Raw genomic sequence first — 27,867 nt, forward strand, 5'->3', positions numbered from 1 at the left:
CATTAGTAGTGCCGTCGTTACCTCTGCAATATTTATAAAGCTACAAAATGTTCCATAACGTGAGCCAGCACGTTTCTTGGTCCATCCCCCCCCCCACACAAAGCCAAGGAAACATGCATCTTTTTAATGTTAATTTATTGCACAAACAGCATTGACAAAATGTACTCCAAATGTTAAACATGTTACCAAGGAAACTAGAGAATAACAAAAGGAGCATGGGAACATTGGCAGGTGAGTTCTGGTGACACAGCGCGAGCAGCTATTAATGAAACTGTTCAGAAAATGTTCGGGTGGACCGACCGAGGCCCGACATCTCCTTCATTTGACGTTTCACAGAGGACAAAAGCCTGCAGAGCAACACGGGGTCACCACCTCAAGTATTCCCGGGTCATAAATGATTACAGTCTCTGTGGGGAGCGCTGCGTACAGAACCCCCCAGGACGGACCTTCAGACGAACAGTGCTGACGTGTTCAAGAAACAAAACTGGCAATTTGACCTCACTAACTTTGCGTCACTAAGTCTAGCACTGCACAGCAGCGTGGTAACCATGGTTACCAAAGGCTTGGGTTTAGCTTGATGGTGAGAATGAAGCCAAATCACTGCTAAAGAGGATTCTGAACCAAAAAAAAGATTAAAAATCCTAGGCAAATCTTCCAAGACGACGAGGCTTGACCGTGCCGCGCCAGGAACTCGCGATGTGTTTGGAGAATGCTTTCATGATATGTTCAGACAGGCACCTTTTTAAAAGAGCAACCGAAAATCCACAAGTGTTCAACTTAACATCCAGGGCCAGGCTGGTCCTCACCATGGATGAGCATGAGTAGAAGATCAGGTTGTGTCACCAACATTGACACTCGGAGAACCCAATGGGATCGGCTCATTATTTTGCATACATAATTTTGAAAACAAACAAACAAACAAACAAAAAGAATATTAAATGATGGTGACTGACAGTCATATATATAAGCTTACATATGCATGTGCTCCTAATATACAGAATTTACAGGCGCATGTGTGCATACAGCCAAAGAAACCTGGCCTGTGATGGTTAGGAGTGAAAGGTTGAGTCTTTGGTAAAAACACGAGGAGAGGTTTCTCACACCTGTGCATGGAGACACTAATGAACCAAACTCCCTCCAAAAAGACACCGATGATGGGGAAGGACTAAGGAAATCACCTCACCGTGGCGCCAAAATTTTTTTTTTGTCAGCCTGCTTTTGCAGGGTAGAATTTAATAGTAACCGTGTTTCCTTCGGTGCACAATTATCAGAGGCACCTACTTGAAACAAACAAACAAAAATCTCAAGGAGCTAGACAAACTACAAGGAAATCCTGGCAAAACAGTTCAAGTTGACTGTCAGGAAAGACAAAGGATAGTTTGAGGGAATACGCTAGGAGATACAAATCACTGAAGAGACAGTAAACGTTTAAACTGAGTCACGACTCAAAATGGATGAAGGCAGGAGACGACACACCCAGAGAGAGACAAAAGGCACACTGCCTTAGAAAGGCACACTGCCTCAGAAAGCACGGGTCAGGCTTCTCTACAGCCGTGTCCCACAAACTACACAGGAACGCCCTTACGTTTAATATACATCAAGTTAAAGAAAACCGCATGAGATTGGTGGGAAATGAAAAATGATTTTTGGGGTGGGGGAGAAATGTGTATGTATATAAACATTGGAAAAGTATATGTATATAAACATATATATATAACCTGCTTTTCTTAGACAAACTTTCAGAGAGGCAATCCTCTGTAGCACCCTAAAGGGGTTGATGCTGAAACTATGGTAATACAAAAAAAAAAAAAAAAAAAACTCAAAAAACAAGCAACCCTCACTTTTCAGAAGTTGCGTTTGAACAAACGGAGAGGGGTGCAGAGTTGAGGGGCCATGAAAGGCAGGCAGGGCTTGGGGTCCTGCAGAGTCCTGCAGAGTCCTGCAGCAGAGCTCTGGACGGGACTTGGATGTGACCGAGAGCTGAAAATATATGATGGCTTGTTTTGTATACGTAGAAATTAGTGTGTTAGGCTTTTGTTCCAGTGTGACTAGACGCTGTTAGAAAAATGGTGAGAACAAGGTTTCGAAAAGGCGTTACAGGAGGTTTCTGTTTCCGAATATGTTATTGGGATCCACGTACTCCTTCACAGACTGGAGCATACCGAGACCCACCGTGGAGACTGCTTCCCTCATCCACTCCTTCCGCAGTTTGCCCACTGAGAGAGAGAGAGAGAGAGAGAGGAGAGAGAGAGAGAGAGAGAGAGAGAGAAAGAGGGGGGGGGTTTCAGTGTGCATGGCTGGGTGGCAGACAGCAGCGAGACCATCAATCTTGTGCGAGCCAGAGAGAGCAGGAGAGTAAGCAGGGGGTGATGGATGTGTTGGGGGTGGAGGGGGCAGCAGAGAACGCTGCTGGAACGCTGGTGCAACGCTCCTGGAACGCTGCGAGATGTTTTGCATGCCGTAATTTATGGAGAGCAGCAGACTATCAAACTCATTAAGCTGCCAGTGTTCCCTACGGAGGAGCTCGCCATGCTCCACGCTCCGCCTACCAGCCTCACTCCTCTGCCGCCCCTGCCTGTCACCCGGCGCTCCTGATGCCTACTCGCACAAGAGGAGCTTTCTCTCCATGTGCAAAGCCCTGGTCGTCACTTCCCTGCCACTGTGCCACTGCTATTGTCGTTGCTTTTCACTTATTGTCACTGCTTTTCTTCATCTTGGGGGACAAAAAGCCCTAAACAACTGGCAGCAACCCTTTTATGAGATTGTGGACCTCAGAAGGTGCATTCTGATTACCATTCCAGACACATTTAACCTCGGGGCTCTGGCATGACTGACAAGCTAAAGGTCCTCATCTTACCTGACAATTGGCCATTATTTCAGAGAGGAGGGATTAAGGACAGGGACACAATACTACTGGTGACGCCCCATCCCTGACACTTATACATATGCAAATGTAAAGGGGGGAGGGGCTCATACTACAGGACAGACCGTTGTACCAGCCAACCAATCAGGGTCTCAAGAAACAAAGTAACCTGCTTGCTTAATCTACTTCCTCTCTCCCCCAGTCCATCCCTCTCTTCGCCTCCCCCCCTCCTTCGGTCGTCTATCCCTCGTTCCTCAGGGAGAGAAGGAGAAACAGAAGGTGGTGTGGCTGCATCATTGCCTCCATCACAGAGATAATTTACACATCTATCATGTCACTTTTTCAACATTCATTTTCTCTCTTACTGGTTACTATCCATCTCTCACAGCTATGACTATACAACCGAGGTGAGCAAAACTGCACTGTCACACACACACACACACACAGGGGGAGAGGGATAGAGAGCGAGCGAGACCTGTAGTTCCAAAACTAGGTACATTCATTTATTTAGCATAATTACAAGTAAACTGTGTAAACCTCACAAGCTGCTATCCTGGGGTGATGAGGTCACTGCTGCTTTTGCAAGCCATCAGTGACTCATTCACCGCAACGGCTCACGCAGCCACTCCCCCAGTGCTATCATCATTGTGCCAGACACAAAATGTGCGAGTGGGATAAGGGTGGTTTGAAATGGTTATATTTGTGCTAGTACACATGGACAGAACTGCAGTAGTGTGTGTGTGTGTGTGTGTGTGTGTGTGTGTGTAGTCACAGGACTGATCTACAGTAAACACAGGTTGGTAAAGTGCATTTCCCCTGTGTGCCCTCCCACCTTGCTGGTCTACACTACATCTGTTTTTTTCTGTCACACACACACACACACACACACCCCTCCATTTTTCACGCAGTGACTGTGGGCAGACAAAGCAGGCTGTCGGCAGCCAGATAGCATTGTGCTACTGCTATTAATCACAATTACACAGAACTGGTCACAAACACACTCACTCTCTCTCACTTATATACCCCTCCCCCATCAATGACACCACAGATGTAAACTCTTTCCTCTTAGCTACTACCTTTTTGTCAGCTGCCCTCCACAAACACACACATGGAAACAAAACACACCACCAACGCCAAAGTTTATTAACAATCTTTCTCCTTTGGCACCCTCTTCCTGCGCGGTCTGGCTGATATGAGTTTGATATCGTGTGTGCACACGTGTATGTGTGTGTGTGTGTGTGTGTGTGGACTGTGATTAATGCGTTTGGTGATGTATCACAGCAGACAGATAGTAATATAGATAAAGTTTCAGGCTAGGCGACCCTGTTTTGGCCGTGTGCCGCAAACTCTTATTTCAGAACTGTAACCTGCGTTCGTAAGGATTAACATCACATGCCTAATGTTCTCGTTCTAGACTCTTCGGGATGGCTTTGGCTCTTTTGAAAGCAATATTTTATAATTTACTAAAATAAGGCACACGTTTATGACAACATGCCATAAGACCGATCTGAACCTGAAACCTCCTCAACACTGACTCTATAATTCATTGCTAAACTGCTCAGGGAGTTTCAGTAGGAGGCGTTTTACAGTTCATAGAGGTCAGATCTCAAATTTACATTTTCGGCATTTGTCTTACATTTTTATCCAAAGCGACTTACAATTATGACTGAGTACAACTTGAGCAATTGAGGGTTAAGGGTCTTGCTCAGGGGCCCAACAGTGGCAACTTGGCAGTGGTGGGGCTTGAACCAACAACCTTCCGATTACATGTCAAGTACTTTAACCACTGCCAAATGACTGACAATGAAAAAGGGGTGGTGATTTTGCAGACATTACCTCCGTGGTGATGGGATAGGCTTCCCCCATTGGCTAGAATCTCCTCTCTGGCTTCATGCTGCACAAAGAAAGATGATGAAATGTCTCCAACACAACATTTCTCCTTACAGCTCTGAAGCGAGAATAGACATAGCTTTCCCTCCAAAACCAATTAAGCGGACTCGGCCTTTGACCGGCGTGCAGGTTTGATAAGAACACCACAAACCAAGTCATCTGCATTAGAACCGAAGTTCTGAGAAAGAATCACCTCCACTCGCTCGTAGACATGGAGTGGATCAGCGAGACCTCGATAATTGAAGGCAAAGTAGAAATACACGCAGGCCCCTGCATCGTAGGTCTGCGTTACCCTGGGACGTGGGGAGGAACAGGGCAGGAAGTCAACCAACCATCAAACAAACAAAGACAGTCCTCACATTTGACAGCCTCAGAAACCGGGAGGCATGTTTGAATAAGTTAAAGATACACACAAAACAAAATCAAATTAAAATCACCACCACCAGTGTTTGCCATCATTTCGAGTAAATGGAAGACAACTGATGTGGCCATTTTGTCAGAGTATTTAATGGCAGTAAGACTCGCCGGGTCCATTCTGATCCATCAGCCGGCACTGATGATGTGATGGATGAGAACCTCTCTCTGTCTCTGTGTGCGCATGCGCGCGCGCTTTAGGGTGGGAGCATCTGTCACTTTCAATCTCATCACATTCAAGTGATATTAAATGACCATCAGCCCCTGATGTAGTCTGGGACGACCACGTTATGAGCGATGCAAAACGCCTCCGCCTTTATACCCGCGAGGGGCTGGGGGGCTCAAACGCGCGTGATGTGCTGTTTCTGTGGTCCACGGCAGCTCTATCTGAACACGCGTGTAGCGTGAGTGGTAGGGGTTGGATCAGGGGCCGCCGGGGTCACTCCAGGTTAACGCTTTAGGCCAGCACTGAAATTCCTCACCCTGACAGAGACTTTATACCGCTGTCTTTGATTCATGTCTTCATGTCTCTGGCTTCTGAATACAAGTAGAAAAGGTGGGGTGTGGGTGTGGGTGTGTGTGTGCGCGCACACATCGATAGGGGCACTGGCTTTTCCAGAGGTTAAATGACCACATCAATCATGTCCCACACAGTTGTACAGCACCAGACAGGAAATGAATGGCTGAGGCATAATCAAGTTCCAAACCTGATCTCTCCTTTGGCCTTCTTTCTTCTGTCTCTTTCTTTCTCTCTCGCTCCCTGCTCCCTTTCCTTCAAACCCCTTTATCTCACCCTCAGCCCTTTTCTCTCTCTGTCAGGGTCACTGTGAACGTGAGCAGTGTTGAGTTCACAGAGTTTCCAGTTTACAAGCATGCAGGCAAACTCCCGGCAGTTTAACTACAACGTCAAACGCCTGTGCAGTGCTGGAGTGGTTTAGCGCAGGGAGTTCGAGCCACGGCGGGCAGCCGGCCGTGCCTGGGGGTAGGGGAGGGTGTGCGTGGATGAGCGGGAGGCGTACCTGCATGTGGAAAATGGTGGGAACTGCACACCTCGCTCTTTACATTCTCTCACTATCCGCTCCTTTACGTTCCTGCACAGATCCAACACTCTGCAACAGACACAAATGCACGCACTCAATTTTACTGTCATACATGTAGTTATGTCCTTACTTCACCCAATTTGTATACTTTTGTTTCCATCAGTGATTTTTATATATATTAAACGGGAGATGCGATATCAGAGGCCGATATATTATTGGCCGATAAGGATAATTTTTAATTTATCATCAGTTTGATATTGGAATTTCAGCCAATAATGACAGCAAATTTTTTTCCAACACATTAAGCCTTCTGTTTAAAATTAGGACTATTTCACATATATAGTTTGAAATGTGTAACTCAAAGGTAATTAATAATATTGTTAACGGTCACAAGGTGCTAATCATCATTTTTCATAATTCAATATTGCTTCATCCCCGATATTTATTTTTAATTGCTCATTTTGAGGGGTTTGTTCTCCAATATTTAGCCATTGGTCAACCAAACAAAACCAGAATACAACACCCAAGTTAATATAGTACACAAATCTCAATTCTCACACCGTCCACCACTAAGGGTGACCTAGTCACCGGAGGAATAAAGCAGTGGAGAGAGGAGACGCACTGTTCCACCTCCACTATACATCTCCTTCTCCAACAACCACTCTGTCTCTGTTTGTCTCTCCTTGCCTTAACAACACCCCCCGAGCCCTTGGAAAAGTGCCGAGGGCTAGAAATGTGATTGGTCAATTTGGCAAAGGGGGTGGGCGCTGCTCCCCCTCTGCGCCTGCTGGGGAGCACTTGGGTTCGACACAATGAGGAGTCCGAAGGGGCAGCGCTGGGAGCAGCTGCCGGGCCCTCAGGGGCCGAGCAAGACGGGGAGTCCCTCGGAGCCTGGAAGAGGATCCCTCAACCCCATGGGAAAAAAAGGGTCCGAAAAACAGCAGCAGAAAAGACGAACCCAGTTCCTAAGTGACATCAGAGGAACGAGCTTGTCTCTCCAGGGCGCCAGTTAGAAGAGACGGACAGAAGTGTGAGCAGCTCTTACCTGTCCCAAGGCACCGACGTCTCAAAGGACTCTCCTATCACGTAGTAATCCATGCCCAGATCCTACACACAGACAGATCTGTTAAACACAGACGCCACAGAGGAGCATGGCACGGTATGAGCTGGACAGACCAATCAGACGCACCCGCAGGTACGCGATGACAAAGGTCAGCATGTACCCTCTCTGCCCGTTATCCTCCCCTGCAGCCAGGCCCCTGCAAAAAACACACACACACACACAAAAAAAAAACAGTTTCACCTACACATTAACAACTTCAATTAAACTATACAAATTAAGCGTTATGTCAAACTTAAAATGTTGACACTAGTCAAGGAATTTTGATTCAAAAAATACACCCCCCCCCACCACACACACACACACACACACACACACACACACACACACACACACACACACACACACACACACACCCCACCTCCCCTAGCCAGTCAAGTGAATCAGTTCTCAGGTTCAGCCCTCCATCAATCATAATTATCATCTCATCAAACATTCATTTGCTACCCAAACTAATCAGCACGGCCTCGTTAAGGCTAAAATCACCGATCGATTTAGCCATTTCGCCACACAGATACACATTCAATTGAAACATCAATCAAATGCATCACCAGCCCACTGAAAAGGGCCCATGATGAATGTGGAAAGTTGAAAAGAAAACAGTTTGTGTCTTGGCCCAGAGTAATATAATGAATTAGAAAGGTCACAATTAGGGTTAAAGGTTATGACTCTGATGACCTGTAGTGATCTGCACTGGTTAAATAGTTACTCTGATTCCATGGAAGCAGCTGGCAGTATTGCACCACACACACAGATGCCACGCAAGCATGTGTGTGTATGTATGTATGTATGTATGTATGTATGTATGTATGTATGGTGTGTGTGTGTGAGAGAGTATGTATGTATGTATGTATGTGAGTGTATGTATAAATGTGTGTGTGTGTGCGTGCGCGAGCGTGTGTGCGTGCGCGCGCGTGAATGTGTGTGTGCGCGCGCGAGAGTGTGTGTGAGTGCGTGTGCGTGCGTATGTGCATGTGTGCGTGAGTGTGTGTATGTGTGCGCGCGTGTGTATGTATGTATGTGTGTGCGTGTGTATGTATGTCTGAGTATGTATGTGTGTGCGCGTGTGTATGCGAGAGTGCGTGTGTATGTATGTGTGAGTATGTATGTGTGTGTGTGCGTGTGTATGTGTGTGAGATAATAGAGGACACACTAGGTGTGTGTAGATTAGTAAGGCATGTCAAGCCCTTGGCCAATGAGAAACCAAGAAACCATAGCAACTATGATACTACAGCACACAGTAGTTATACAGTATTAGATCTGCCTACACTTCACACACACACACACACACACACACACACACACAGTATTACTACTATTCCAATTTAACAAAATCAAGAAATAAAAAAGAAGCATGATATTTACTTTCTGAAAAATGTATAGCTAGAGATCAAAACAGCACTAATCACTGCGGCAGTACAAACTGTCTTGTAGACAGACAGGCAGCGAGACGGGGCAGACAACTCCCACAGAGAAAGAAACAAAAGAACTGAACGCTGCCTTAAAGTGATCTATAGCGCGCACACACCCCAAAATCTGTCAGGAACTCTTCAACCTAGGGCCTAAGGACCTGCCCAGAACAGTCCGTCAGGAAACATTCTGCTGCCGGTGTGGGCGCGTTTCAGTTCAAGTTAGGCGGCTGGAGATCCTCACAGTCACTCATATTTTCTATGCACATTGCCCCACGTTAGTCCAAGTCTGTGGGGCCACGGGCAAGACTGCAATAAGGGATTTAGTCCGTGTGTTTAAAACAGACCTTACAAGACAGTGTTCGGAGCAACGAGAAGCTCTTACCCAAATTTGGCAGCAATGTCGTAAACCTGTTTCTCATGCTGCAGCACCTTCTCTCGATCGCCCTCAAACAGCAGAGTGGCCACGCACAGGTGGTGAGGTTCGAAACCTTTGAACTGGAGGACATGGACGTGGGAGAGGCTGAGTCAGCAGGCAAGGCTCCAGGCCGGGGCCGCTGCAGTAGCCCCGCCCCCGGCCGGTAGCCAAACAGGGGCGGCCGCAGTAGCCCCGCCCCCGGCCGGTAGCGGGGCCGGGTAAACAGTACTGACGTGCGTCCCTTACTTTAGTGATGTAGAATTTTTTCAGGCCGTCCAGAAATGACGTGAAGATGGAGGACACTTGAGGCTTCAACGCATGACCTGCAAGAGAAGAAAACACATCCACGAAATGTCAGCACGATATGAACCAAATGTATTCTAAAACAACCACCACCACCACCACCTTTCAATAGTCCTACACACCAGGCGTGAGCTTGCTCTCTCCCCAGCTGATTGATCTGCCATTTGAACAATAGCACTGTAACGAACGTGGGGGGTGGCTGCGTCGTACAAGGAGAACGGCAGTGGAAAATCACGCAAAACTACCCAATGACTCCGTTTGTCTCGCTTTCCTTCCGACACGAAGCACAGCCCACATGTGTGCCTGCACACCACAGGCACACGAGCACATGTGCACATGCAGGCATGCCCTCACCCTCCTGTGGCCTTTTTACTGTTTCCTGATCAAATATGACTGCAGAATCGGCAACTCAGTAGGCAGGACATGAAACCCGACGGCAGCAGGTGACGTCTCGCCTGCCGCAAAATGTCAAAATTCTATCAACACACAGCACCTCCACAACAGCAAATCACGGACGTCTGTGGGCTTGCGCGTACTGACCACGCTGCCTTCCTCCGTCATGTGACGCAGCGTGGGAAGCAGTTTGAAAAAAATTCGCCACTTGGCTTCACGAGTCTCAGGAGAAGCCTGTGCTTGTCTGAACATGTGACGGAAGAGGTCGCTAGCTGAATGGTGGGAACTGGCATCAACTTGGGGTAAAATGGAAATAGATTTGGGAAAAAAAGGAAAAAAAATTGGGCCTATATCTGTTCCTCTGCTGCCTGTTTGCTTTCTGGTCATACACGTGCCAAGCGTTTAGGTGCGAGTGGTGATTAAGACGACAGGAATTAAGGTAAACGCCTAACCTCTGTCTTAATACAGTACTAAAGTTCTTTTGTCTAGGCGGAGAACTGCACTGCTGGTGAAAATGTATGACTGCAAGAGAGCTAATGAGGTCCCCGGAGGCCTGCGGAACTTTCCCCAATCTGGCAACCACGCACAGATTCCTTCACGTCTCCAGATATAACGTCCTAAAACTTCGATACGCTGTGCGCTTGACTGTCGCCTGGGCCATTTGTCATCGCTCCTGAATCACGCTCGGATGCTCAGCTGGCGAGATAATGATCAATTTAACTTTTAGACGAGGAGGGCCTGCGTAGTTGAATTATATCACGCAAAATTAAACTGCTCGATGCACCAAAACAACACAGAGAGAATAAGATACAAGTAATTAAACAAAGTCTCGCACAGGCAGTGCAACTTTGTCTCCGTGGAGAGCGACAGGGCCAAGCGAATCCACCGAGTTCTTCAAGTAACGCGGACTGCGTTTCAGACGTCTTAACCTCTGCTTCTGTCAGTCACCAAATGGTTATTATTTCTTTTCCATTTATGCAAATAAAACTACCAAGAAGAGAGCTGAGTAACCCTACACCACCCCACCCCGTCTACTGGACAAGCGTTACGTGGTGAATACTGAGTACATATTGTGCAAGCATGCATCCGTTTCAACCTCTTTAACAGAAAAGCGCATCGCGGCTCTTTGGGAGCTTTGGATCGCTCCATTAGGGCCAGTATTTCTCCATCAGCCTTCCGCGGGGCGCTGTAACCGTCCCACGCCTGCCATAAAGCTCGCCTTCTTGGACCAAATTCCTAAAACGCACGTCTTTCAGACGCGCGTTTCTTCCCTGGGTCTAAGTAAGGACAGCGCAACTGAGACGACGCGTTATGAGGCACCAGTCGATTCGAGTTTCCTGCTGCCTGAGATGATTTATTTCCGTTTAATTTTCATTGATATTAGCAGGGACGCCAAGCTAAGATTAAGGCCCTGAACCACCAACTACAGTCATATAGGCACTATCCATCTTCCAATCAAAAGGCCAATTCAGAAAGATGTGGACAAAGAAGGCCTTTCCAAAGAACCTGGCTCATGCTACCGAGATAAGTACACATTCCAGGGTGGAAAATAATACCAAGGTCTGTAAGTAATGATTTGATATATGAAAAGAAGACCGCCAGACACAAATATATGGGAAAGCCAACGTTCATAACTTCAGGACATCTGTTAGAGTAACTGTGCTCTCCCAGTGCACTCGCCCTGAGCAGATAACAGCATTTGTTTCTCATTCACTTGTCCACTGGGGAAGAATCTTACCAAATTGAAACTGCTCGTTGTCCATCAGTCGAATAGAGGCAGGAGCACATCTCTGTAACAGGACGGCGAGAGAGAGAGAGAGAGAGAGAACTCAAAACACTGCACTGCTGTTTAGGGCCTGTGAATGCTCGCACTCAGGGGAGTGCTCTGAGCCGTTCTGCTGCAGCTCGCCATCAGCGCAAAACCACGCCGAAGTGCCGTCTGCAGGAGGCCCAGAGAAACTCGCTGGCAAGCCTTGTGTGTCTAATTTACCCTTTTAATGTTTAGATCAATAGTGGCAGAAAGACAGAAGCTGTGCTTCCATCAAACAGCACAGCGAGGGCCTGTTCCGCCCTGAGAGCGCGCGCACGTTTGGGCCCTGCGACTCGCAGGTTCTGAACGCCGCGGTCAGTATCTTAATTGTCTGCGGTGCTCGGGGCAAATTTGCGCTTTCGTACGGAGGAGAGCTGCACAGAACAAGGACACGGCAGGCATACAGTCATCAATAACTGTCCCATCAGCCCCGGTCAGTGGGTAAGTAATGAGATCGACCCGGAGAGAGTGGGTCTGGGGCCGTTTTCCAAACCATGATCCTATAGGACATTAGTTGCACAATATAACAAGACCTTGTATTACAGACGGATTACAGCTAACGATGCTATTTACAATACAGGAATGGCTCTGGTGGGTATGTGATAATTGCCATTATTTATTTGTTTTAATATGGTTTGACAAGTCCCGTGTCAGCATAAACCCACGCGTAGGAGTCATCGGTGTGCAGCACGGCATCTCCGCAGCGGGAACGAGCACGAGCCAGGGGCACGGTGCTTAAAACGGAGGCGTCAGCCTGTCCTCACCTGTCTGGCTACCTCACGCAGGCACGACACGCCCTGCTGGAAGTTCGGGAAGACGATGGAGCCGTATTTTTGGTACTCAGGAAGAGGCCGGATCTTCATCGTGACCTCGGTCACCACACCCAAAGTGCCTGACAACAGAACACAAAACACACACACACACACACACTTTGTTAAACTCTTTAAAACCACTACAGTTCAAAGGTATTCCTCCTCTTTCCTTCCCCTCACACCGCTGGGAGGAAATAAACCCAGTGAGAACATGTGATGAACAAACTTGTGCATGCAGCAGCCAGGCATGCACCCAAGCAGACAGACCGCAACTCTCTCCCCAGCGTGTTCATGTTCATTTTGGCGATCCGGTTTCGTCTGAGGGCGGCGCGCCGGCGGCGGCTGTGCGTGATTTACCGGCTGCGGCCTGTCTGAAAAAAAGCAGCCCGGCATCAAAGGCAGCGGCGGGGCCCGCAGATGGGCCGGCAGGGCCCCTAAAACTCTAAGCGCTGCGTGATCTCCCCCCCCGAGGGCACTCAGGTCGTTTAGATGGGCACGGCCGGCTCTCTGCCCGCGGAAGCTTGTCTGCAGGGAGCAGCAGCAATAAATACTGGCTGAGAAGTTACAGCCAAGTTAAAACCCTCGAGAAGTTAAACCCTCGATTCAGGACGGAGACCAGCATGGTGTTCATTTGCCGCAAACACAAGATCACTGTACATGTACTGGCCAATCAACTGACTGAGAATACTACATTAGAATTAATATCAATCAAGTTAATGCAATTCCAGCTAATGCAAAACCTACTATAGGACTCCTGATTGGTCTAATCATATACAATACAAACACACACACCCACACAAAACATCAAGCATAAGTAAACAAATGACAGAAGTCTTTCAATTTTAAAATGTTATACTGATATCAAAACAGCACAGAGAGAGTTCTTCCAAAGAGAATCGTTTAGCGTTATCAACTGTGTCGCTTCAGATCCAGAGTCAGACAAGCACAGCGCCGCTGAGTTTCTGAAAACGCATCATGGCTCACTGTACGCCGCGCGACACTACCATATCTGTGGTGCGGCGTAAGACGCAGCCTTCACGCGGAGCCGAGCACGCGGAGCCGAGCACGCGGAGCCTCTGCTGATGGAGCCGTTTACGCCCACGCAGCCTTCACGCTCACGGCGCCGCGCGCTTACGGCGTCCTCGTCTGCGCCAGAAGACAGCGCACGCTCGCGAGCGTCGTCACGAAGGCGAACAACCGCTCTGCCAGCCCACCACAGACGAAAATGAACCGATCGCTTCGCATCTGAACACCTCAGTCATTGCTAAATCCATTAAGAAAATCCAGATGTCTTCTTAATAGGATTATAAACATTTATGAAAGACAGTTTATTTTATGAAAATTATCCCCGATACACACACACACATCTGAAAATGCTAACTCATTAAGCCCAAACAGTTCTCTGTCCATTTATCTCTTTTGAAGAACAAAAGAAACTTAACGCAGTCAAACCAAATGGCGACATATAATACTCTACGATTCAAGTCTGATCAGGAAAAAGAAACGGACCCAGCACGTCACATGGAACAAAAACAAGGGTTATAGATCCCCCGGTCACTTTAGAGGAAACACCACTTTACTTAAACTGCATTGTAGCTATACAGTCCAGATCTTGGTGGCGTGGATGACCCGAGTTAGCCAACTCGGCATCAACAGTTATAGCTGATCACGGGGCCGCTGGTGACCGGAACAAAGCATCTGAGCAAACACTGAATGGCGTCGGTGCTGGGGAATGTGAGGTCAACGGTCTGTCACTTGGATAATATCTGGCACAGGGGTAAAAGAGTAAAACAAAGGGCACCGTGCTTGCCAAAAGATGGGCTAGCTACGTATACAGAATTCCACATTTATAATGGCAAGTTAATAAATATAAGATACAAGATTATAAAATACTCAGTGAATGTAAACACTGTGAACGTATAGATATCTATAATGGTGTCTGCTGAGCGTCTATGGGTAACTGTTACACAGATTTCCTGTCGTACACACATGTAGGTGAAGGTGGCTGTTAAGTGCTGATTATCCAGAAGTTCTATCTGACCTTTCTTATGTCAGCAGCTCCAAGTGGCAGAGGCCAGTGGCTGTATTAGATCACGGCATGCTGCGCTCTAGTGGTTCAGTGCAGGACACGCACATCTACAAAGGCTTGTTTCTAAACCGGCTGCTCCGAGGATACGGAGCTCACATCTGAAAACCAGGAAGCAACCGTTCTTATCTTCTGCGCGAGATTCCACTTTAGCCTGGAGTGAGCAAGTGGAGGTGCACGCCAGAGTCACAGATGTACAGCACTCATTCACAGTCCCAAAGCCATTAGGATCCAAATGCATCCTGTGATACCAGTCACTCCATCTCCCAGGCAGAGCACCGGGAGCCTGTGCCTATGTGTGTGTGTGTGTGTATACACATGCGCCAGCAGATGTTGAATGTTGTAATGCCAACAGGGCCTGTATTTGTTAATAAGGGCTGGCATATGGTATCGGTGTTCTCAGAGGGCATTTACAAGGTCAGGATGTAGAAAAGGTTTCGAGGGATTTGTGCATGTGTGCTACATCTGTGATTCTCTCCCTCCACGCACGCACGCACGCAGCGCAGACACTAAAGGCTTTCTCTCGGGCTGTCGGGAGACAACAGCGAAACACTGATCGGGTGAAATGTTGGCACCAGGTGTGTGTAGTTGGCCAGGTGTGTTGGGGTCTTGGCTCCATAACCCCGTACCTTCAGAGCCCATAATGAAGTGGTGAATGTCGGGCCCCGTGGACATACGCGGACCCTGACAGCTCTTCTCAATCACACCGCGAGGGGTCACCATCTTTATATGCACCACCTAATAAAAATGAGAATTCACAAAAAAATTAATGAATTAAACTACTGGTCAGACTAGTGCCGCAAAGAACGCTTCAGAGTTAATATCAGCTTTACTGAAGAGATGACCGTTGCGTCAAAACCTAGGAAGTATTAGAAAGACATGTATGGAAGTGAACAGGACAGGACAGGAAGGGTTAACTGGGCCGACGGAGAGATGAACACACTAGCGTGTGTGCGTTTATGTGGGTCTGGTCACTTCTGTGAGCAGGGGCTGGGGGTGTGTGTGTGTGTGTGTGTGTGTGTGTGTGTGGACAGAAAGGGTAAAGGGTGTGTGTACCAAGTCTTCGATGTTGCCATAGATGTTCTTTTTCATGCCTGACGCGCGTGTAGCCACCCAGCCGCCGAGAGAGCTGAACTCCATGGAGTCTGGCTCATGACCAGTGCAGTACCCACTCTCATTCAACTGGGGAAATCACACGCACACACACAGACAGTTGTACATAGTTCCAGTTTTATTACCAAATTCCCCAGAAACACACTTCATAACAACTTGCCATCTGTGTACTCAAAATGTCCCACACACACCAACACACGTGAGTGTGTGATGAGCTTGTTAACATTTCTCCCCCCCCCGGCACACACACACGCACACTTCTACTTTATACTGAAAGCAACACTCATTTCTCTATATTGGATTAATGATGCCATCTGCTCCATGTGTGCTGTTAAAGGGGACGTTCACCTGAAACCACAGTGAACGTGTCTTGGATATTTTCCTTTTTCAAGGGTTTCTCCTAGGTCACTAACCTGTCTCTCTAGATCCTGGCCAATGATGCCAGCCTCCACATGTACCGTTAGGTTCTTCTCATCAATCCACAATATTCGGTTCTGCATTTTAAAAAAACAAACAAACAAAGTCAATTCTGAACCTCCCCCTCCTCTGGGTTAATTCAGGCAACATATACAGAGAAAAGGGGCAAGTGAGAGAGCGAGAGAGAGAGAGTGAGTTAGTGGGAAAGAGTTGCGTTATATGGTAACCCTGTCAGCACATATCAGTGTCTGTTGGCAACAGAGCAGAAAGCTTCCTGTCTGTCTGAATTACTGCCCTTAAACGCAGCCCCTGGTTTAGGCTCGGCCTGGTCGGAGTTAGAGAGCGCGTGAGACTACAGGAGAGGGGCAGGGCAAAGGAATCTCCTGCTGTCACATCCAGACTTCTGAACGCCCCAACAGCAGCCAAATGCCAGCAGGACGTCGGTCCAGACGATAACTACGAATCTGTTTGTTGCACGGGATTCTCGAATTCTCCATTAGCTTTAAGATGACTTGAAGCAAATCTCTGCATCATATTTTAGAAGCCTCCTGACGTTCTGATCGTGACAGGAATGGTTTTCATCACTGGGTTAAAAGTTAACTTTGGTTTTACTGCTCTATCCCACAATCCCCTGCCCGGGGTTAAGTGTTCTTCACATTACTGAACACTCTCAGCATGAACCCCACTCTCAGTCATCAATCAACTGTCTGAGCTCATAAAAACGCCATTCCCAACATCCGCTGCCTTTCATGTGCCACCCTCGTGACCTCGTGACCTCGCGACCCCCAACACAGGTCAGCGAGAGGGAGAGACAGACGGGGAGACGGAGAGAGTGGTGAATACAGAACCCACAGTTCTGCGTGAATAAATCAACGTGACACAGTTCTGGCAGGCATCATGCGAGCCTTAGTCAGGGCACTGACTGAACCTTTAATCATCCCTGTGTGTCTGTGAGGGAACGATGTGCCCACCATCTGAGAGGTGTCCAGAGAAACAACGGATCGAGTCTCCTCCAGGGGGCACTCTAGAGCACTGGACACACTCGTACCACCTGAGAGAGAGAGAGACAGAGTGCACATAATCAGGATTTGTATAGTGTATTAAGGGGAAAAAAAACAAAACAAGCTACCAGTTACTCAATATGAACCACATTTTCCATCACTGTGTGCTTCAGGTCAGCCCTCACCTCCATATGGCATCAAACACACATTGTACTTGCAGGCCAGCTCTACAATCTTCACCACGTCATTGTGACAGTCTGGAAGGAACACAAACTTGTTTCAGCATCTTAGTTCAAACACAACCAAACCCCAAGAAGTCTGCATTTTATTATTGAACCAGGTACGGGGAGAGTCTGCATTCATCTGTGAGAGTCTGGACAGCAAAACCGTGTGAACATGGAAGTACGAAGAGGAGGAGTCCTCCGTCTTCCCTCTTTCTCAGGAGGAGGGGTCAATGCTCTACAGCCAATAGGACGAGTGTTTGGGTAGGAGGGTAACCTACCACGTAGCTCCAATAGTGTGAACATACCTGCCTCTCTCCTTCATTACAGCTTGGAATGGAAAACTTTTTTTTTTTTTTTTTCCCCCCTTAGACGCACCTTTTTAAAACCGACCCCAACCGTCTAAGACAAGAAGGGAAGAACACGAAGAGACCGGGAAGTCTAGGTTTATGGGGGGGGGCAGATCTCCAACAACACGGTCTGAGCAGCAGAGCCAGAACTGCCAGCGTCGGTAGTCTCGCAAGCCGACATGAGGTTCAATGTGAAGGGCTCGCCCTTTCGTGCTAATGGTATGTAGGTTCACCTCGAGTAAACATAACATTGCCAGACTATTCGGTATACTGTCTGGACGCAGTGACGTACAGAGACAAGGACAGAGAACAAGAAAGCAGGAAAGCAAGAGGAGGGAGACAGACGGAGAGAGAGAGACAAAATGAACACTGGGTCAAAGCAAAGGCCAGTCGTAGTGTAGTTGCGTGTCCGTGTGCGTGGGCAGGCGGTTGGGACTTGTGTACGGCGGTAATCTTTAGCTTACACTGCCAAACACCACCCGCTCCACTGAGCATCACAATGTACCGCATTCACAAAGGTTTAGAAAACTGTTTAGGAAGCACTCTGCTGTAAGGAGTGGGGAGTGTGTGTGTGTGTGTGTGTGTGTGTGTGTGGGGTTGGGGGGGGGGGGGGGGGGGGGGGGGGCTGTTCCCTCGACTATCGGGGGTTTGGCTAATTAAGCGTGAGCCAGTAGTCAGAGCTCATTTGCATAGTGAAATGGACCAGTTGTGGCTACGCCAATCTATGAGCAGTAACTCAGGCAACCAAAGTATTACCGGATCTCCCTCCTGACACATCTCATTAAAGCGGCAGCTCATGAATATTAATGAGCAGCCCACCTGCTGATGCAGCTAGCTGGAGAGTAACCCTTTAAAAAGTTACGCCTGCATGCACGCAGGAATATACATGCGTGCTGACATGCAACGACAGATCTGCTCAATTACACAAATGTTGTCCTTCTCTTAGACGCGTAACTCTCTAAGAGCACATATACAAATAGGTCCCTAGTTACTGCAGGAAATACAGCTGCTCTTTGTGCACTCTGTTTGAAATAAACCTTCCCTGACTGTCATCTGGCTTGTAAGTCAAAAGACAAGCAGTAAACAGGCGTCTGTGGCGGCTTCTAAAAGCCCTGCGCTAACTGTGTTGGTCCAGCTGGAGTGAGTAGGCAGGGGCAGCACTGCTTTAATTGGCTCACCAGAGACATGACACTAAAAAAAGAAGCCGTGCTGGTGCCCGATGCTTCCTTCTGCATGGGGAGTTTTCCCACAGGGACGTTTCTGGGCCAGGTGGGGGTCTTAGTCAGCAGGCACGCCGGAACCTTACAACGTGGAGCTTGAAGTGGCAGGGATAAGAGATGAACACGGACTTGCAGGAAATCGGATGGGGGTTTTTTGGACGGGGAGGGGTTCCAAATCACAGACACGCACGAGACGTATAACGTGAGGTCGGGTACGCCAAAACTGTGCCGAGCATCACACGTGCGTCACCATGTGAACGGTGCTGGTCTCCAAGCCGAGCGTGTTAGACATTTGCACCGTATGGTGGATGAGGGGTGGGAGCACGTTGGTGAAGGTCTGCTGGAGAGAGAGTGTGCTGCGCTCACACGCACGGCTGCACCCAGAGAATTCCAGACGCCTTCAGACCCTGGGAGAGATGAAAGGGGCCTGTGTGTGCCGGGAAGCTCGGGTAGGGTGGGCGGTAAAACGCGGAGCTCTCACACACACACACACACACACACACACACACACACACACACACACACACACACACACACACACACACACACACACACACGCTCGCCTGACAAGCCCAGATGCTGCAGGGCAAACCGAGCACTTTACAGCACCGTAAATTAACCTACTAATACTGGCAACCTGCAGAGGCTCGACGTAAAAGGCCGGAGACTGGACCGCCTCCGACACTTTAAATGTTTGCACTAAAGGAATATTCCAGCGCCAAAACATATTTTTTAGCATTTAGGTTAATTAAAAATGGTTCTGAAGTGTTTCAGTGTCAAACACTTGGTCGTAAAGCTAAAGACAGGACACATAACCTCCAGCACTTACACATGGCAGTTTAGATTCAGTTTCTACTATTTTTCCGAGCAGTTTAGCGACATCACATCCCCCAGGTTATTTTGTGAATCAATAATAGATATTTCAGCCATAATTAGAAAATCACAGCAAGCGTTACTGTAGCTTGACTCCTTTTCCCCGACGTCCGCCTCCTCTTGCAGCCGAAGTGCTCGGCTACAGGCGTGTCAAACACGACCATGGCACATTCTAACCTCACCTCAACACGTCCGACAACGAGGCAGAAATGTTTCCATACAGAGCAGATTTGACCCAGAGGATGGACTTGTAATAATGGAGACGTTATGCAGCTGGAAACGGAACGCCCACGCTGAACGTGAGCGCACGCACAGAAATGCCAGTCGGGCACGTAGAAGTAAGGTCATCTCAGGTAAACACTCAGTTACTGAAGCATTCTGATCCTTCAGATTTTAACAACACATGCTATTAATAACCTGTTACACTGCTACATTAGCAGTAACCTAGAGCGAAAATTTATCCATTTGACTCTAAAAATCACTGAACCAAACAAACTTAGTACAAACATTTAAAACTGCCCCAAGATAAACAGCCGTTTTGGGGGGTTTAGCACTGGAACATTCCTTAAACGCTGAGGCGAGAGCAACAGATTCTGTGGTGATGTTATGTTGCTGTCTTTGGGAATTGGTGCAGTGACAGAGCACCCGAGACTACAGCCTCTCTCAGGAGTTCAGGGAGGCAAGGCAGGGCGGCTCAGGTCCTGTTTGGACAAACCTCCCACAGAAGGTGAGGATGCTGACAAATTGTCACACACTAATGAAGCCTTAAATGCAGGCTGGGCCACCAACTGCCTCAAAGGAAAAAAGGTTGTGTTCCGCTGCTTTGCTGTTCTAGTGCGTGTGCTTTACTCTGGTGCCCCTTCTCTCCCCACATGGAACTGAAGCAGCTCACACGTTCCACAGTCTAAGCTCACTAGGGTGCTTTTACCAAGTATCCTCGTCAGGTGCATCAGTGCATCACAGCTGTTTTTAACTACAACATAAAGCCTAAAAACTGTTTGTTAGTTTAATTTGCAGTGTAGCTGCCTAACATTCAACACACACACACACACACACACACACACACACACTCACTCGGCCAAACCACCAGGTCTGGTACTCTTCCAATCCTCCCCTCCCGGAGAGCGAAGATCTCATGCAGGCAGTGTCCTGTACGACGAGAGGGACACCATCAGCCTGTCACTCACCACACCAAGACTGGTCATTTAAACGCTACCTAAACTGTTAAGACATGATTTCATAGGAGTGCTGCTTCTGAGTTCTGAGCAAACACAACTACACCAGAGTCTCCGGTTCCTTACCGTGAGAACGGAACACTCGGCCCTCTGGGTCATGTGACGCGGCCACGCCCGCCACCTTCAGCTCCTCCACGAACGGCTCGACCAGGTTAGGGGGCGGGACTGCACTCACGTTCAAAGTGGGCTAGGAGGAAGGAGCGAGAGAGTTAAGACACGCCCCCCCCCCAAAAAACCACCCACAGCAGCAGGAGAGGGAGGTGGTGTGCAGGCTTACAGTAGCTGGGGTTTTGTGTTGTAGACTGGTCCCAAACGTGGCCTCAAACCAGTCCTTCAGACTGGGCAGGATCATGCCACTTAACCGGTACCTGGAACAGACACCAGCACAGGCAGCAGGACATAAATACACATACGGCCTGATGAAAAGACCTCTGTGAGAGATCCCTCACCCTGCCTCCCATTAGTGAGAGAAATAAGGCAAGATGCACAACTGTAAGTGGAGCTGAGGTCTGTGCTCAGTCCTTCTGCAGGTTACTCCCATATGCGCCTCCTACACTGGGTCACCAGCCAGTCTAATTTGCCCAGTGAACTAGTGTATTGCACTGTTAAAATAAAGCAGTTATCCTCAATGGAGCCACGTATCCATATCCTAAATTCCACGGACAAATCTGCCACCCTCCACGCTTCACTCCCCCAACTCTCCGTATTTTAACCTTCTCATGTTCTCTCCGCATCGAGTGGCGTGCAGTACAGTTACCGACCACTAGATGGCAGCGGCACACCACTAAACGCTGAACGCCGAGGCCGTGAGGGAAGGAGTACGAGGGAGGAGGATAAATTGTGTGGGTATATCGCTCACTAAAATTTCTAAGGCTCGTATGAATGCTGGACTTTGGTTTGCATGGCAAGATTCTTGGTTTAGGGCACAGTTTCACATGCTGCTAATAAGGATATTACATTAAAAATACCTTTTCAAAGTGGCTGTCTGTCCACTGCACTCAAACACATCGGCCCCATTTTGTGCAGTTGTGGTAATTTCTTGGTCTGGTAATCTAATGGTTGCACGTGTTTACTCACTGGTCTGCGTACTTACCTTTTGCCCGTGAATTCTCCTTGTCCTTTCTTGTTGAAGAGAAACCGCGAATCACTGTAACCCCAACCGTTCCATTTCATTATGTCTTGCCTGAAGAAAGAGGGAGAGGGAGTTAGGGAGAAGAGAGAGAGCAGCGTCACATTTATTTATTTTTCTTTTCGCTCTCCACACACACACACACACACACACACACACCTCTTCACTGTAACGTTTCTCATCTTGCAATGTTTAGACCGGTCTACATTGCTTTAAATGACTAAATAACCATGCTTGGTTTTCAGTGCAGTGTTGCCTTTGGTTAAATACTGACCTCTACCAAATAAGGACCCCCTTACTGTGCACCAGCCTACACAAGTGATAGGGTACCGTGCACAGGATGGAGACAAAACTGATATCAGTCCTGCCCTAAATAATCATGATGTCAGTCTGAAAAGATTTACCTGCTAATTTTAGCATCACCATACACAGCGTCTGCAACCATTTCAAAAGAGGAGCGCCACCTTAAACGAGGGGCTTCCGGAGAAAAGCGTCAACCATTACTACGGGGTGGGGGTGGATGCTGGTGTTGGTGAGTCTATCAACAGCAATCATCACACGGTTTAGAGTCTGTGATGTGATGTGATGTGATAACAAGCTACAGGAACTTCTGATGTACAGAAGCTACGGCTTCTTCCTGTCAGATTGAAACAAGAGAGAACACCTAAACCAAACCAACCAATAAACCATGGGATCGTCACATTCCTCCGAGTACGGCACGGTCATTCACCGAAAGAAGTGACTAGAAAGTAAAGGTCAACTCTGTTTCCATCTGCATGAAAATACACTGAATATTCACAAGAGTTAAGGTGCAACTTTATGAATGATCAGTCCAGAGCAAGTGAGTGAGTGGGGAAAACGAAGGGGGAGAGAGAGAGAGAGAGAGAGAGAGAGAGAGAAAAATAAGAATGAGAAGGTGTGTGAGCGCTAAATCACAGTGCTCAATCTGCATGGACACGAATCAGAGAGCTGAATAAATAACCAACATAACTCATGATTTTATCGGAGCTACCGCACCATAACTCACAGGCAGCGTGCGTGGTGACAAGCATATGAATCAGTGAGGAAGGCAGAGTGTACTGGAGCAAGGTAAATAACAGGAGAGGTGTCAGATACAAGGAGCCCCCCGCGCCCACGACCCTGCCTGGGATCAGATCCCACGTGCCTACGGAAAACGCAGTCAGCCGGAACTAACAGCACACCGGCGGCGTTACAACAGACACTGGAGTTACCCAGACACTTAAGATGGGTAATGAGAAACAAACAAAGGGAAGTTATCTAAAACAAACCAAGTGGGTATAGGTGAGATTTTTCAAGCTGTTCTGTTTGCCTTTTTTCTCCTCTGAAGCGAAGGACCCGAGTCTCAGCGATGCCCCGGCACCTGACCACTGCGGGTGTAAACCTACAATTACGCAACCATTTGATTGTGAAGTTTGGGAACGATTCCACGCATCGTAAAGTCAGAAATTTCACCACATAATGGGTACAGACCATAAAGAAATGCCTAAATAAATATACCACTCATCACTGTTAGGGCAGTAAACATCAATACCACCTGTACAAGGGGATTCGGAAGCAAAAAGAAGGAAAGCCCTTTATCAGAGCAACCAACTAAACCCAGAGTCTGCCATTACCTGATGGCAACAGAACTCCTTGGCCGTGTGCAACAGCAGTATGTCAGCGTGTCATGTGAGGGACAGACAGAAGGGGCAGTATGCCACACAAGCTACCAAACACCGCGGTGGAGCACTAATGCTTTAGGCTGGTTTCCAGCGGCGGAGGACCTCTCCCCGAGATCAGCAGCAGAACAAAGCGCGTCGGGTGCTGGCATATTTCCGCCGAAACGCTGCCTGCTTTGTGCCAGGATGATAAGACGTGGCTGGAGGTAGACCATCCAACAAGACCACGACTCAAATGCATGCTGACTCTGACCCAACATCATGCCGTGGCCATCACAGCCTACACACGTAAACCCTGATTTTTTAAAAAACGTGTTCACTGACACTTGAAAAATGTTATTTTGGTCAATTCCACCAAGTCATTAATGACGCACACGTTTTTAGTAATGGTATCATCAGTCCTGCCCTAAATAAAATCATGATGTCTGTCTGAAAAGATTTATCTGCTAATTTTAGCTTCACCATACACAGCATCTGCAGCCATTTCAAAAGAGGAGCGCCACCTTAAACGAGGGGCTTCCGGAGAAATGTCTCAACCATCACTACAGTCCTGCTGTGAAAGTGTCACAAACACACAAATAGTTACAGGCAAAAAATCCCATTCAGCACCCACGTGGATAATGTGGGGTTGGGGGACACCGTGACTCAAACGCTGTGGCATCAGATTCTAGAGACTTACACCCTGACCCAAAAATAAAAAATAAAGTGTTCATTAACACATTTTAAAAGTTGGAAAATGTTATTCTGGTCAATTCCATCAAGTCATTAATGATGCACAAGTTGTTCCATTTGTTGGCAAATTTAACATTTTCTGTAATGGTATTATTTATGTTCTATAGTATTTCTATCAATTTTCATCAAGGGTGAAAAATAATGCTAGACATGAATACATCTTTCTAAGATAAGGTGTCAGGTATCCAACAATATAATAATTTACCACTAAAAAAAAGCATGTACTAGAATCATATGAGCACACCCAGAGATACAAGGCAAAAAAAAAAAAATACCAGATAAAATAAAGACAATCTATGTCAATCCAAGATAATTAGAAAAGTGAGAGACATTGTATTTTATCTATAGGAGCCAACTCTGGTATTTTGTAAAGCACACACTGCAAAACATATTTCTTTATTTACAACTTATTTTTGATGTGCGCAAACATTCACACTGTTTTCAGTTTTATTCCATTATGCAACATGCATATATTGGCTACTCACAAACTCTACCCTATTTTCATCTATGAACAAGAAGAAAGGGCAAAGAACCGTGAAACTACACACACACACACAAGCTAGATTTTATCAGAATTATTACCAGCTCGCCTTCAGTGGGAACATGGCTTTAGTTGGAACCGTTATGTCCAGAACTGTTTCTTCAGACTCATGAGCACAACTGTAACAGCTTCTCAAGGCCGGCCACTACCACTCCAGCGTTCACAGGGCACTAACCTCAAACTGACCCCCGGATAACCACTTGCTGCAACGTGTGGCTATACTGTCAACAGGAACATATAGTACTGAAATAAAAAATTCACTAGTAAGGTTAAACATCCTAAGACAAACTGGGAAATTCCACAATCTAGGCTAACCAAACTGAAGCAGAGCAAAGATACTAAGTGTGGCAGTTTGTTGAACTATTCTTTAGATGACTAATCTTTCACCAGTAGAAAAGCCACGATCTAAACACACAGAGGAACTAGACAAGTGTGTTATCACTCAGGGCCAGAAAAGGGAGCCTTTATTCTCTACTATAAGCACTTTTACAAACAGTGAACACGAATATCCTAGTACACTTTTCTTTTATTCCCACAAGTGCTTTACAGTTAGATGAGACAAGCCTGAACAGGGATCAACCTCTCATCTTTTACCCGATATCCCACTGCTTAAAAAAAAAAAAAAAAAAAAAAAAAAAAAAAAAAAAATCAGATTCTGATCCAGTTTTTCCACTGTGTCCCCCACGGTGCTCAAGGCTGCACAGAAACTTGTCTGGGTAAGAATGAGAACAATTTTAATAGCGTCTGACACTAGATGTCACTACAGAGTGATCGCAACCCGCCTTTCCTGTTGAGGAATATGCAGTCAGGCCACCACCGCCTTTATCCAATCAGAGCAAAGGATTCGTGTTGAAACTTCTATTGCCAAAATAAAAGTTGGACAACAGTGTCGCAGGGCCGGCAGGTGCGCCCCAGGGCAGGATGGAGCCTTCCGGACGAGTTCATACAACGCTTTTCAAAAAGAAAACCCATTCACACTGCTTTCCACACGTCATGTGGAAATAAAAATGAATTCCGGTCTGCAGCAACCATAACCGCCAGAATTTTCCCGTCTTCCCGGGTAACACTTGCTCGGTTTAGGAGACATTGAGGAAAATATGCAGCCTGTGTGTCCAAAGGCACAGCAGGCCAGCAGAGCCACTAATCTGAGCGGTCTTTAACTGCAGCTTTTAATGCACGGGCTGCGGGACCGACATATCCGACATGCCAGTTACTTTGCATCAGTGCTTTTTAGATGAACCATTGCAAACTGGTCCCCAATGCTACTGCAGTCCAGTGCGTGAATCCGGGTTTGCGCATTCATGGCACTTCTCAGAAGCCGGAGACGTCGCCGCAGCGCGCGCGAGCGAGGAGAGCTCCGCCGCACGCACCTCGCCGAATGAACGGAGACGTTGTTCGGTGAGAGCGCCACGTTCTCGCGCGGAGCCCGAGCCCTGCTCGCCACTAAAGCCCACCGGCAGACATTCACGACGGAAAGAACACCTCCACACCCCTAAACGAATAACCTCACTTCCCCCAAACAACCGCGCAGCCGTTAACCGAGAGCCAGCTAGCGAGCGCAGCCCGCTCCGTTCCGCCGCGCGTGCATCCCCCTCTCCACCACTCTTCTGGTCAGCCTACCTCCGTTTCGGCACCGAGGTCGCTTTGGCAGGGCTGGACCGGGGTGTCTCCGTCTTGCACGCCTGTGCAGACACCCCCGCGCCTTCGCCCTGCACGCACTTCTGCAGGTGGCCGGCGACGACCCGAAGCCGTCGCGCCGCGATTCTCTGGCGCTCGGAGATGTCGGTGTTTGACGCCATGCTGCTTCCGCGTTGGAGGGGCGGAAAGAGGAGCTGTCAGAGGTCAACGCGGTGACGGAAGGATGTGACGTAAGCGAGCGAGGCGTGACGTAAGACGGCGACATGCCTCCGTCACGCGCTGCGGAAGACAGGGCGTGCAGCTGTCTTTGTCTTATGAGACGTTATAATGTATCTTGTCGTTTCCGAATGTGAACGTTACTAAGTAACGTTATCTTTTTGCGACTGATAAATCTGTTGTGAAATAACGTTTTGTTTTGTAGCTTGTGAATAAAGTGTATTGCGATAATGATTTCTACCAGGCTAAAATGTCATCACTTGCTCTAGAGTACTTTATGAATATTCATAATTTGTCATCATTTCGGAATTAGAAAACACTGTTAAGAGCTGGAAAGTCCAAACACTGAAAATATGTATATTTTAAATACATATGTTTCGTTCTTATTGTATTGTGCAGTTTGGAGTGTATGTCTAATTTCTGGCAGCATACATTTCGTGTACATTTTTCACATTTCAGATCTAGATAAATCAACAGCAGTATAGTCTCTATGAAGAGTCATCAATAGTATATATCAAGACTAGAGTCTGGTCACCATATTTCATATTTACTTCTTACATTTTTGTAAGCAGTGTGAATATTTTGTGCTTAATACTCAGTAAAGGTTAAAATGTTTGTATCTTAATACAGTAGATCTTTTTTTGACCAAGATTGCAATAAAAAACATTTTCACACTGCAATGTGGACAAATGTCACATACGATATTACATCATGTTTATGTAAAAGAGAAAAGAATTCTCACTGGCCATTTTATTAGTGATACCTAGATATGGTTATTAAATGGCTAAATAATGTTTCTTGCTGCAGTATAACTTTTGTCCATTTTATATTTTTGGTAGTGCATCATTTAATGCAGCAGTGCCACTAGCATGCCAGTGGCATGGTTGTGAGCATTCTGCTGCACTAGCACAATCATCAGGCACATCAGCGACACTGCTGAGTTC

At 47.4% G+C, this 27,867-nt stretch overlaps 1 protein-coding gene across 3 annotated transcripts; it reads right to left on the bottom strand.

Annotated features, from left to right (window-relative positions):
- Positions 1–118: 118 nt before the first annotated feature.
- Positions 119–27,303, bottom strand: agps (alkylglycerone phosphate synthase). Of its 3 annotated transcripts, none has more exons than XM_027018045.2 (20): positions 26,690–27,300; positions 22,082–22,171; positions 21,266–21,356; positions 21,055–21,175; positions 20,828–20,902; positions 17,275–17,346; positions 17,060–17,139; positions 16,085–16,165; positions 15,615–15,740; positions 15,188–15,296; positions 12,425–12,552; positions 11,589–11,640; positions 9,401–9,477; positions 9,122–9,234; positions 7,397–7,466; positions 7,253–7,314; positions 6,187–6,276; positions 4,947–5,046; positions 4,700–4,757; positions 119–2,216 (listed from the first exon to the last, which is right to left on the bottom strand). In XM_027018045.2, the coding sequence occupies exons 1-20, from the start codon at positions 26,866–26,868 to the stop codon at positions 2,095–2,097; spliced, it is 1,896 nt and encodes a 631-aa protein (XP_026873846.2). In that variant the 5' UTR covers positions 26,869–27,300; the 3' UTR covers positions 119–2,094. The 3 variants fall into 3 exon arrangements, with proteins under 3 accessions (XP_026873846.2, XP_035379385.1, XP_026873847.1); XM_035523492.1 differs by lacking the exon at positions 26,690–27,300 and adding an exon at positions 22,277–22,365; XM_027018046.2 differs by lacking the exon at positions 4,947–5,046 and having other exon boundaries at positions 2,129–2,216; positions 26,690–27,303.
- Between the last annotated feature and the right edge of the window lie 564 nt (positions 27,304–27,867).

The sequence above is a fragment of the Electrophorus electricus genome, chromosome 2 (genome assembly GCF_013358815.1).
Source record: "Electrophorus electricus isolate fEleEle1 chromosome 2, fEleEle1.pri, whole genome shotgun sequence".
NCBI classification, from domain to species: Eukaryota; Metazoa; Chordata; class Actinopteri; order Gymnotiformes; family Gymnotidae; genus Electrophorus; species Electrophorus electricus.

Bases quoted from the DNA above. Each gene is read 5' to 3' on its own strand.
- agps (XM_027018045.2), bottom strand. From the start codon at position 26,868: ATGGCGTCAAACACCGACATCTCCGAGCGCCAGAGAATCGCGGCGCGA. The intron at 7,467-9,121 runs GTAAGAGCTTCT...TGTTTTTTGCAG, and splicing joins GACATTGCTGCCAAATTTGG to GGGCCTGGCTGCAGGGGAGG. The intron at 6,277-7,252 runs GTAAGAGCTGCT...TGTCTGTTGCAG, and splicing joins ACGTCGGTGCCTTGGGACAG to AGTGTTGGATCTGTGCAGGA.